Raw genomic sequence first — 13,536 nt, 5'->3', positions numbered from 1 at the left:
TGTGTTGCTGTTGTTGGCTTCATTTTCTTCATGAGCTTGATTACGAGGCAACGAATGTCACAAGAAATTGGATTTTCGAGGCATAATTCTGTTTTGCTTTGTATTTAAACTCTTTTAATGCTCCTAACAAGATTCTGCCTGCATTCCAAAATTTCACTACAGGATTGCTTCAATATAATTTAAAATTACAATACAAGAAATTATGCCGTTATATGAAAATGTTAAGAATAGGATTTTGAGCATGGCAACAGCCTTCTTCCATAACAAATCCTTTTCATCTGTGGACAGGAGTTATTAACATAGCTCTATAATTTGACATGATGATTAAACAGACAGACAAAGACTGACTTGAATACAGCTCACCACAGGGAGCGAAATCGAGTGGGACTGAATCGAAAATGAGGCGTTTCGACAGACATCACTTATTTGCCTTTTTCACCATACCCGTAGTCGACAATGTGTAATGTTTTTCAATGAGATAGAGGTGCTAAAAATGGCTCCCTCAACAGCTGCTTTGCCCCCTCCTCCTCCCAAATTTCACCCCACCTTCTGCTTGTGTCGCTTTTTTCTGAGCCATAATATTTTTTTTAAGATTAGACACACAATTAACTCCAATGTTCTAAAAGGAGAGACTGGGGGATTACTGCTGGAGAAGAAAAAAAAATTAATCATCTTCCCATAAACATCGGCCTGTGTAAGACAATGCCTGACATTAGCTGAGAATAATGTGACATAGACGTTACAATAATCCTTATCTTGAAAACGTTCATTGTCCGTCGGAAGTGAAGAATAAAATGTCGAGTCTGTTTTAGACGATAAGGTGTCATTTTTTCCCCCCGTAGATGTTTACAGAGGCTGGTGTTCCATAGATTACTGAGGCGAGGTTCAGGTCTGCGTTGAGCGGAGCTGACACCTTCCAACCAGGTAAACAGCATCCTACCTGCAGATGCAGAACCCTGGGGACCCGCCTGCCACAATCCGACATGACGAGCTCAGACGCCTTCAGAGATTTATGCAAAAAAAAAAAGCAAAAAAACAACCACAACACAAACAAAAGGGGAACTAATGCTTCAGAAACAGTGCACTACCATTTACCAGGCACATAGACTAATTCAGATTTCTCGTCTTGTTCTGTCCAGGTGAAACCGACTCTGTTTAGAGGGTACTGCACCCCTCTGTACACAGCACATCTATGGGTGAACTATAAAAAGGCCAGCTTCCACAGACTGACAGTGGCATACAATGATGCTCTAAGACTCTTACTGAAAAAGCCCAGATGGACTAGTGCCAGTGAATTGTTTATGTCTAATCATGTAAATTCATTGCGTGCTGTGTTGAGAAATCTGATGTTTAAATGTATGTGTCGCCTGAATCGCTCGGAAAATACTGTAATTTTATTGCTGACAAATCTTGCATATAGTGCTGTATGTTACACATCTCTGTTCTGGAAACACTGGTATGACTGCCTCTTGAAAGTATAGAGGGTTTTTATGTGTGTGTTTTATTGTGTTTGTATTAATCTGTTTGGTTTTTAATGTGGACCACGACTCTGTAATAAAGCCTGCCTGTCTGTCTGTCTGTCTGTCTGTCTGTCTTTTTTTTTTTTTTAAAGAATACACAAAGTTTGGTACGATCTCTACAGACTGAAGGTCATTCTAACTCCTCTGGTCCAGAATTTGAATCAGATGTTCAGGTGTCAAACTTCCTTAACCCATAAAGACCCAAACAGCCACTAGCCACCTGAACCATCCACTAATGTAAACTGTTTAATTCCTGTTGATCCACTAATCCTATCTAAACATGTAAATAATTGGCGTAAAATGAAGTTTGTTGTCTTTTCACGGTCATCAGATATGACCCATTTGGACGTTCAGAGGCTCTGTAGTGAACGTGGAAACACCGTCATCTTCTGCAACACTGATTCACCAGTAAAACCCATGGAGTTGGATCAATGACAGTGGATGGACACACTTGGTTTATGTTCAGTCAATGATAGATTTAACTGAAAAAGTCACTTTTTCTTCAGTTTTCTATGGTTTGCTATAATGAGCTTTGAATTTACTCAGTTTTCATGAACATGTACATGATCAGTAATTAAATATAGGAAAATAGATGATTTTCACTGAAAAAAACTCAAAATAAAGAGAATAACATTACAGCAAAGGCTGATAAATTGCTTAAGAAAGGATAAATATAAAGAAAACGTCATTTGGGAACTGCCACAAAACTACCACTGGGTCTTTATGGGTTAAACATCCAGTTGATGGCCTGTCTAGAAAAGGTGGTACCAACCCAGATTACACTGAGCCCTGGTTCGATTCATACATGATGATAAAACACTTCAGACTTCCAGACCAGTCACAGGATTTTACACAAGGTTACCATCATGAGAAACACACGGAACAAGTTAAAAATTAACAACATGCTGACGTCAGACACAGCAAATGTAGATGACAACAACAGGATGCAACCACAACTACAGTATAAAAACAGACCTAGATGAACAAAATGAACAGTGTCAAAAACATGAGCCTCGGTTTGGACTTACAGGTGTAAACCCCCCCCCCCCCCCAAAAAAAAGAAAAAAACGTAATATGAATACAGACACAAACCCTAGACCTGGTTAGTGTTACAGTACAGACACTGACACCTCGGCTTCAGTAACAATGACTTTTTCAGAACCAAGTTTCCCTTTTAACATGAGGAAACTGCATGACATTCAATTCATTAACTTTTATACACTTAGGTTACATTAGGTGGTCTGTTCAGCTTCTAAGTGTCATGTTCCAGGATTTACACCACAACAGGCAATTTTTTATTCTCATCAGTATCAGGGATGTACCGAAGGCAAAATTCTTGGCTGAAGCTGATGTTACGTTCTGTGTCTTTATTTTGTTTTTGTTATTTATCCCTTCATTAACAAATACATCTCCATTATTAATTAAAAATTAGTTAATATTTAAGTTTTTTGGTCCTTCATCAAATTATCTTTGAATTAACACAGATTCAGACATGAAAAATTTATGAAAAATACATGTATTATATGTATAATTTATGTAACACATCTAGGGATGTAATGATTACTGGTATAACGATAAACCGCGGTAAAATTTCCGATGGTTAGTATTACCATTTAAATTCTAATTATCATGATAACCATGTTCAATTACCACACTTACAAAACTAGATATGAAAATGGTCAAACAAGCTTTTCTATGACCTGTCCAACTACTGTTTTTCCCACTCAAAAAAACACTCAGGAATCAATAGGAAAATTGATAAGGAATTGGATTGGTAAGCAGAATTGACAATCGCACTGATATTGATTAAATCCTATTCGTTCCCGCTCCTAATGCAGATATCTGTTATGTCCATAAGGTTTCATCTTTAATGTACATTTGTATGTTTGATGTTTACATGTTAATATCTGAATATTTCTGCCACAGAAAGTACATTGTGCCTGTTATTTTATTTATTTTTCAAAATACTACTTGGTTAAATTATTTCAGTGTGTGTGTAAGTACTTTTTGAACATTTTGAGCACATTTCAACAATACCGTGATAATAATGATAACCATGATAATTTTGGTCACAATAACCGTGATATGAAATTTTCATACCGTTACATCCGTAAACACAACACAGCAACTGGTGAAAAGACAGCGTATATGCTGATAATGATATCGGTTAATATCAATTTCCAGCTGATGTATTTGTGCATCCCCAAGTCACTATCTAAACATTCCACAAAAGTACCAAAGGTCAAGACCTGGACCTTCATAAACTAGTTGAGAACTGTAACAATTACCCTAAATATTTAACACAAAAAAGATCTGTTAAAGTTTGCTTCATCTTAGTCCTCTTACATAATAAAAGTTGAATGAGTTCTACCCACTTTACACTTAAAAATCTCCTTCTCAGCGCCTCCTCTGCTCTGGCCATTTATCGACACAAAGATGGCATTCTGGATATGAGGTATGAGGTACGAAGAAACCCTCATTATCATGGTGGTGAACAGCTTATTTGTCACAGAACCCATTATTCCTCGTTAGGAGTGGAGGGTGTTGTGGGCGCTGCAGATCTGGGCATCAAGTGGCTAAGTGATGAATGTGCTTTGGGGGTGTTTATCGCCCTAACAGTGCGACAATGTGATGATGACCGATGGACTCAGGAGAGCGGGGAAAATCAGCACTGCACTGACCTTGTTTTAACTGATGGGTTACATGGATAGCAGAGGAAATGTCTGTCCCTGCTCAACTAGGATTTTAAGAATCCCAGGAGTCAGGCCAGGACCATCAGGGCGCTGCGTTCATCTACTGGTATCAGTTCAGAGAAGGAGATCTGTCAGCGGGTAATTAATATTACATCTAAGGGAAACATGACTGTTTTTCTACAGGGTTTAATTCATGTTAAATACAAGAACATGGAAATATTAAAGGATCAGTAAGCAGAATTTTGGAGGGTTTAACTGCAGAAATGGAATATAATATTCAGAAACATAATATTGTGTTTTGGGTCCTTAGAGGGAAGCAGACGGGGTCTTGATCTTGGTCCACAATAATTTAGAAAAAGGACAAAAACTAAGTACAGGTTCTAGTGGGTATTCAACTGGCTGCTATCTGCAACTTCTACGCTAGATAGCACTAAATCATACACAATGGACCTTTAAAGGGAACAATTTCAGGTTCACCAACAAAGATCAGTTGAATACAAGATGTGAAACCACAATATATGCAGACAGTGTTTCAGTTCCAGTTCTTTAACTTGATGAAAAATTTCTTTGGGAAAAGTGACAAATTATATTCTTTTATCTTGATGTTTTGACTCAGACTGTCTTACTGCACTGGATTAGAAAGACTGATTTTTTAAAACCTGTTGCTCAAAGTTAATGATAACGAGGAGTTTTTAATTAAGAATATATGTATTATTCATTCATTCATTGTCTGACCTGCTTAATCCTCAAGAGTCTCGCAAGGAATATATATTAATGATCCAAAATTATAATTTGCCACATTTGTCATGTAAAAGTACTTAAGTAATCTGTTGGGTTCATATTAGGAGGCACTGATATACTGGCTCGACATCAGTATCAGCTCATATTTGCCAAGTATTGGTATTGGTATAGCAGATGTTTTTAGACCGATGGTATGATTATCTGTTGTGTTATATTAAAGGTTTTTTCATGAATGTTTATGGGTGCATCTGTGCTCATTCAAAGATAATTTGATGAAGGAATGAAAGACTATCATATGAACTATTGTATATTTATAAGGATTTTTGAGGGGGATTGAATAACAACAAAAACATATTAAAAACACAGAATATAAAATTGGTGTTGGCATCAGCTATCGGCCAGATGTCATTGTAAATATCGGTATCCTCAAGGGATCTGTCAAACAGTCCAATGTGAGTATATTTACCGCTCCTGTATTCTAAGTACAGAGTACAGTTCAATACTAGATGGCTGCAAGCAAATTGATTAAACATGGAAGCTGACCGATATGCTGTTGTTTCCTTGGCCTGACCTTTATGAACTCAATAACCACTAAGTTGTATCAGCAAGGCCACGCCGCTGCGTGACTAAACTTGCTGGACGACACTGAACATAATTCGATTTAGATGCTACTGAAGGCGTTGCTGCTGTCACTAGGTCAATACTTTGGCCAAAGCTTTAAAGAAGTTAGAAGACATATAACTTGAAATATCAGTCAATGTAACATTGACTTTATGACCACGGGGTTCGAGTAAAACCTTGCCAATATATCTCTCCACAAGAATGCTTTGGCAGCTGCCCAGGAGGCACTTTTACTCGCTACCTGTGAAAAAGGAATGAGCTCTGAATGCAGAGTGGCTGCGCAGCCATTAACAGGACTCAGAAACAAGCACTGCTATTAATCATTTTCACTGATTCTCCAACAGGCAATTTGTTCATTCAGTAATTCAGATATGAAATGGAGGGAAAATGAGGAGGAGGTGGGGTACTGTGGCAAGGTAAAGGCGGGATCAGCATTTCACACCCCCATATAGGTGAACAGGAGTCGGCACAGGGATCGTACAATGCTTGCATGTTAAAATATTAATGTCTAGGCCTGTGAATATTCATGCACCGTCGTCCCCGTCGTCAGATCATGGAGGACAAAGCAAAGTCTCAAGGGTTTAATCCAATTCAACGTGTTCCTGCTTCATTTTCAAGGATGGGGAGGGGGGGCTTTGGGGGGCTTCAGGCTGCTTGGGTGGAGGTGAGAATCGAGTCTGGCCGCGACATGTTTAAGCCGATGAGTGGCGAGCGGCAAGATTCGCCATCTGGATTCTGACAGGTGAATGTGAAACGGTGACCTGAAGTCATTGGCGTCTTTGTGAAGCGCTGACGGTGGCTCAGGTCGTGCTGTTCATACCTACACCACCTCTCTGCCTCTAACACATATTTTCCATGTGCTGCACCATGTTATCAGTCCACACAGTCACATTAATTGCTCAGCTGATATGAGATACTGACCGAGAGTGTTGTGTTTTAAGATATACACTACATCCGACTATTGTGTAGACACCACGGGGATTGTTTTTCTGCAGTAAAAGTGGATCTGATACATACAGTACATGTGAAAATGGGGGAGGGTGGTTTTCCGGAGCTACATATGACTACACTCCTGGATCTCCGTGTCTGTTTTCTAAAGGTAACCAAGCAACCAGTCCTGGTCAGGGCCTTTGCTCGCAGGCTTATCAGGTAACTCCTCTCTGCGCCTGCTCGTAGTGCACCGGGTTTTGTTTTTCCAGGTTAGTGGCTTCACTCCTCACTCTTGACCCACTCAGCCATGAGTGGAAGGAGGGGGGCAGAGAAAAGTACAAGACCAGATCCTGTCAAGCCTGGGTGTGGAAAGTGCCATGAAGACGAGTATATCAGAATGAGAATCGTCATCTTTAAATGCTAAATCTTATGTAAACACATACAAGGACTGCTGTGCTGGTATATGTTGGCTGTCTAGTAAATGATAAATACAAGATTTAAAAAAAAAAAGTAAGTAAAATAAGAAAAAAAGAGACTATACAAATAAAAACTCTACCCATATAAAGGCACAGTATGATAACAGGAAAACGTTCAGATGCTTTTTGATGGTAGTCAGTACGTTTACATGACACTTAAAGAACAGAGTTATTGTGTTAATCCGACTAAAACTGGACTTTAAAAGTACATATAAACTACCGGTAGACTGAAACCGAAGTTTTACTAGTGGGACTAACACTCTCAGAAAATGTGATTAAAGTGGATCTACTCCTGCATGTAAAGATGGGACCAGCTGTTCTGATCCAAATCCTGACCCAGAAGTCAAACATGCATCATCAGGTCAAAAAAGTAGAGCAAGCATAGAGTACTATGTAGAAATCTGCATCATGGTCCACTGTGGCTCCAGTTTACCTCTGGGTTGATGACTTGCTAGTTCACTGTTGACTACTGTTGAATCTGTGATGTTGTAGGTTAACAAACTGAAACTGTGAGTGTCACCACCTATCATAGTGGAGGAGATGTGAGTCAAACAATGAATCGATTACACTCCCGTGAATGTAGACTGGGACAAAGACAACAGTCAAATTAAATGGTTTAGTCGACTGCAGTCGCTACAGTCACAGCTCAACTAAGAGCCTGTCTGCACGACAACCAAATTATGTCAATCTGCAAAAGTTTTATATCGTTTCGTCCACATGACACCGGCGTTGTTGGTGCCCTGAAACTTTATTTTTTGAGAGTGGAAAAATCTCAGAACGCCGCCCTCGTGTTGCCGTGTGGACAGGCAAAACAACACTTTTTGGAAACGATGACGCGGCATGTGACCAGAAAAAGACAACCCCGGACGTAACATCCAGTAACAACAACAACAACAACAATGGCGGATTACAGAATTGTGTTTGTGCTGCAGGCGCTGCTAAGTTTATTAGAATTACTACAACAAAACCTGGTAATGCTGTATCAACTCAGCGACCAACGGTGACGCATAAACAGATACACACATCAGATACTTGTTAATCCACCACAGTGTCCTGCTAGAAGGGCGACCCGCACCCTGCACTCTTCTGGGATGTTAGTGTATCCTGTGGCTCTGTCTGTGTTTGTGTACAGCGCCACATGTGGGTGTGGCATACGTACTTATTACACCGTTTTAAGCCAGTTTTCCCGTTTCCATCTGGACGCTGATATTTCTTGAAATGATATGTGTATAACTGCAAAACTTTTAGAATTTGCAAAAGTAAAACACCATGAGTGTTGTCATCTGGATGTAGCCTAAGGTGTGGATGTAAACACAGTGACTGAAAACAGGTTCGTCTTCCTGTAAAATGGTGGAAATGGTTCCTTTTCAGTTCGGCTGTAGTTATGTTTGATTTTTCTGGTATCATAAAGAACATTAGGTCTCTGAAGATAATGTCAAATCAGAATACGTCAGCAAAGAAAACGAGGAAAACAAAAAGAATCACCAATGAACATGTGGAAATCCAGTTCTTTTGCCTCTGAACTGAAGTGAACAAACAGACTCTGTTTCCAATGGATGAGTACATTTTTATAATGATGTCTATTTTCTGTATCATAGATACGAGCTTTTACAAAGCAATTTTATCCATGAATGTAAATGATAGATGAGCATTGCCTCTTTTGTTTTGCCGTAACTGTATTAGATGTAATGCCTCTTGCACAAATGGAACAAAGAAAATGGAGCAGAAACACTTGAGTTGTTGTCATTACAGAGAGGTTAACACATTATTGTATATTTCTAATCTATGTCAAAGGAACACTACGAGTCTGGCGAATACTGTTCTTGTCTACTGAAGTGGAACGGCGGCCAAATGACAAGGCCATGATGCCATTAAGATGGTAATGAGCCCCAACTAGTGTACACAACCATGTGAATCATGAGACAAAAGAAGGCTAAACAACACAGTATCTGCAGCTCAGACCTCGACCACTGTCCCTGCGTTTACATTCAGGGGTTTGAGGAGATCCCAGACAAAGGACTTTTTCATTACAAGAGGTTTTTCACTAATCAGCAGACTGGAATGTCCCCGGTCCTCTGGAGGTCCGTCAAACACACAACAAACATTTTACTAACTACTATGTCACTTAAAAACAGAGGAGGAGGAAGTTTCACATGGTTGTTTGGAATGGGAGGAGACATCGGCTGGTTTCAGTCGAGATTCCAGGGCATGAGAGAGCCACGCCCATGGAAATGAAATCAAATAGTGCATATTCGGGCCCTGGTTTACGTACAGATACAATGACACATTCAGGGGTTGATGTAGGTTATAAAAGAAGAAACTGAAAAAAAAAACTGGAGGTTATTTGATTAAAAACTAATTTTAGACACTTCGTTATGGACTGTTCTCCTACTTACAAGTTCATATTTTTCCAATCAAAATTATTCATGCGACACTGTTTTGGGCTAGTAATATTACCATACTGGTACAAGAATGGAACAGAACTGCAACTTTCAGATGTAATAATGTAATTTTAGTTAGTTTTGAGGCTTCTCATGTTAATTTATATACATTTTCTGCTTATGTACTGTTCTCCTGTTGCTGACAAGTTTACTATTTTCAGTCAATGTTATTTATGAGACACTATTTTGGACTAATAGAATTCATATATCAGTACAAAAATGCAACAGAAGTCAAAAAGCTTTAATAATAACTGCAACTTTTAAATGTGGTGTAGGGATTTTATCCAGTTTTGAGGCTCTTCATATTGATTTATAGCCTATGTGTTTTCTGGTGATGTACTTTTCTCCTACTGGCAACTTTACATTTTTCAATCAAAATTATTAATGTGACACAATGTTTGACTAGTATTATTCCCATATCTGTACAAGAATATAATAGAACTGCAATTTTTTAATGTGGTTAAGTTTTGAGACTCTTCACATTGACTTGTATACATTTTCCAGTGATGTTCTGTTCTCCTCCTGCTGACAATTTTTCATTTTTACAATAAAAATGATCAACATGACCCCATTTTGGACTAGTGTTATTCTCAGAATATCACATTTTAGTTAGTTTTGAGCCTTCATACATTGAATTATAGAGTTTTGTGATAAGTTTATATTTTTTCCAATTAAATTAATTACTGTAACACTATTTTGGACAAGTATTATTAATGAATCTACACAAGAATGAAACAGAACTCAAAAAGCTTCATAACAGCAACTTTTAGATGCAGTAAAGTGATTTTAGTGAAGTTTGAGACTCTTCATATTGATTTATGTATATTTTCTAGTGATCCACTGTTCTACTTCTGACAAGTCTACATTTTTTCCCCCAATCAAAATCATTAATATAAGTAGCTTGTGAAGATTGATGGAAAAAATGGACAATACACAGGATGACAACTGACACTATGCTCTAAATGTTTGTGTTGTAAAATTTCAAAAACGAAACAATAAAATATAAGTTTAAAACAACTCATTAATATGGCACCATTTTGGACTAGTATTATTCTCAGAATTTAAAAGAACTCAAAAAGATCTGCAACTTCTAGATGTAATAAAGTGATTCTAGTTATGTTTTAACCTCCTCAGACCCAGCTCTGGGTTTTCTGTCCACATTTGTGGACAAGAGTTTCACAACTTTATACAGAAAAAAGAGAAAGAAAACTGTCCACCACAAAGGACATTCCATCAAATTTTTAAAAACTGCATCTGAAAAAAACTGTTGCATCATGATGTTTCCTACATAGGCACTTATTTAATAAAAACAAAAAAAGCTGGTACTTTGCTGACATTTCCTGGGTCTGAGGAGGTTAAGGTACTTAATATAGATTTACATACATTCTGCCAAAAATAGTTAGGAAAACCCTGCGCATTAGAGACAAAAAAAAAAAACATGATTTTATGAACAAAGGTGACTATAATCCATTTACACCAACCACAGTTCATCTTCAGTATTATATATTATATTTCCTAAACAGTCATTCCTGGACTGAATGCATTTACGTGAACAAAACCACAATTTCAGCCTCATTTCCTACATGTTAAACCACCCACATATGATTTGACATGTTCTGTTTCCACTGAACACATACACCACAGCTCATAACAGACAAACTTTAATCATCTGAGGGTCTTAACACAGACTGTATCTGCAGAAAAGACCCCAGTTCAGACTAAGGTGTTTAAAAAAAAAACAGTCTTCTGTGTCTGTCCGTGGATTTGGCTCCTGTGGGGGATCCACAGCCACAGGTTTATTTATACGGATCAGACCATTGTGTCGAAAAAACAAGAAATCAGGAGCAAAAAGCCGGACTTCAGCCGGCAGGAAAACACCGAACCTGAGCCGAACCTCCACCAGTTAAACCAGTTGAACCCACTGGTAAACTTCATGTCACTCATCACCTCAGATATGAACCAGAACACAGAACACGAATGTGAAGGAAACGCCGTTAATGTCGGCTCCACTCTTCTGTGGTTAAAAGAAACCTCTACCTTTCCTCCCATGAATCCCCTCAAACTGCTGTAACTAGTCCCAGTTAAACCAGTTAGCTCGTACTGGTCAGTAGCCGTTGGTTCCGTCTTGCTAGCTCCACAAACTGACCTTCAGTCCGTTTTTTGGCTGAATTTGACTCAAACTGTTCCAGCTGTGGTTCCGGTTCAAACTGGTCCAAAAGCCCAGTTAATCCCACTAACCCGAGATAAATGTAATGTAAGTTATTTCAATTATTCAGAACTTTTCCGCCTCAGACTCGGGTTACCGCCGTGTCGGACCGCATTAGCTCGGCTCGGTTCGGCTCAAACTCATCCGTTACTGTCTCCTCTCCTCCTCCGGTGCCGGTGAACTCACCTGCCGAGAGGCCGAGCAGAAGGCAGCAGAAGCGGGTCAAGCACAGCTCCATTCCGGTCCCAGTTAGTCCTGCGTTTCTCCCGTAAACTTAGTGGGATAAGTTGTGTATGTGTGTGTGTATGTGTGTGTATGTGTGAAGCACAGGCTGGACTGAAGCATCCACTCACACTGCCCCGCCCCCTCCCCCTCCTCTCTGCAGGTGCACAGCGGAGCGCGGGCCGTCACGTGACCGGAGAACTCAGACGAGAGGCGCTGACGTCTCCTGGTGGCGGACTGGAGAACTACAGGCACCAAGAACAGATTCACTGGTACCTGAACTGAACTGGTTTACTGAAGAGAAAAATAAAAGAAATGGACCCTTTTTTTTTTTTTAACCCATAAAGATCCAGTGCTACTTTTATGTCAGTTCCCAAATTACATTTTCTCCATATCCAACATTTCTTTTTTTTTATTTTTATTTTTAATTTTTTAATTTGAACAATTAACATTGAACAGTAAATATACATAATAGTAGGGATGTCCAATAATATCAGCCCACCAATATTATCGGCCTGATATTGGAATAAAAATGTAATATCGGTGAATATCGTTATCGTTTTTTTTTGCCTATCATTAAAACCAATAAAATAATGCCTTGATTTCACCGGCATTTACTGACACGTAAATGAAACATTGTTTGTAGCTGAAAGAGATGTGCAGTTTTCAAAATTGTACAGGGTGGGGAAGCAAAATGTACACTGAACATTTAGTTGTTTTTTCTCAGCAGGCTCTACGTCAGTTGTTTTGAACCCAAACATATACTGATGTCATAATCATACCTAACACTATTATCCATACCTTTGCAGAAACTTTTGCCCATATGAGTAATCAGGAAAGCAAACGTCAAAGAGTGTGTGATTTGCCAAATGCACTCGTCACACCAAAGGAGATTTCAAAAATAGTTGGAGTGTCCATAAAGACTGTTTATAATGGAAAGAAGAGAATGACTATGAGCAAAACTATTACCAGAAAGTCTGGAAGTGGAGGAAGCAACAAAAAACGTACCAAAGCTTTTATTAAAGCTCTCAAATCCAAAATCCTAAAGGATCCAACCAAATCCATGAGAAAAATGGCAATTGAACTTGAGGTAGACAACAAGACCGTTAGAAATGCAGTAAAATATGATTTGAAGATTTAAATTCTCATGACTTTCAATAAACTAATTGGTCATACAGTCTTTCAATCCCTGCCTTAAAATACTGTACATTTTGCTTCCCCACCCTGTACAGTAGAGTTGCCACACTGTAACAGACTCATGGAAGGAGGGAGAGAAAATAAATAAATATGGCATTTTTTCCACAACTTATGTTGAAGTATGTGTTCTTTGCACAGACAGTGTTTACATTTTAAAAGCCTTGTTGCATTTGAGAATACATCCAATGGAGCATCACAATAAAATTAGGCATGATGTGTTCATTCCATGACACAAGATATGTGATGTTACCGAAAATCAGTTTAAGATCCCACATATATCGGCAGCGGTATCGGTAGATATCGGAATCAGAAATTAAGCGTTGGACAATATCGGCATATCGTTTTTTGGCAAAAAAGCCAATATCAGACATCCCTACATAATAGTACACAAGGGTAGAAAGTTCCATAATTCACAAAATCTTTTACATTATATAGAGAAATACATGTAAGTAAAAACATTAGGAAAGAAAGAAAAAAATAATAAAATAA

At 38.6% G+C, this 13,536-nt stretch overlaps 1 protein-coding gene across 1 annotated transcript in view; it reads right to left on the bottom strand.

Moving 5' to 3' along the window:
* The window catches only part of LOC115433560 (coxsackievirus and adenovirus receptor homolog), a 64,314-nt gene extending 52,378 nt beyond the window's left edge, over window positions 1-11,936 (bottom strand). Inside the window, exon 1 of the mRNA XM_030155033.1 lies at window positions 11,815-11,936. Coding sequence (XP_030010893.1) covers window positions 11,815-11,866 — 52 coding nt within the window. The 5' untranslated portion in view covers window positions 11,867-11,936. The remainder of the gene's footprint in view (window positions 1-11,814) is intronic.
* Between the last annotated feature and the right edge of the window lie 1,600 nt (window positions 11,937-13,536).

Source organism: Sphaeramia orbicularis, chromosome 14, assembly GCF_902148855.1.
Source record: "Sphaeramia orbicularis chromosome 14, fSphaOr1.1, whole genome shotgun sequence".
NCBI lineage: Eukaryota > Metazoa > Chordata > Actinopteri > Kurtiformes > Apogonidae > Sphaeramia > Sphaeramia orbicularis.
Note: the sequence above shows the minus strand (reverse complement) of the source record. Positions and strands in the feature narration are given on the sequence as shown.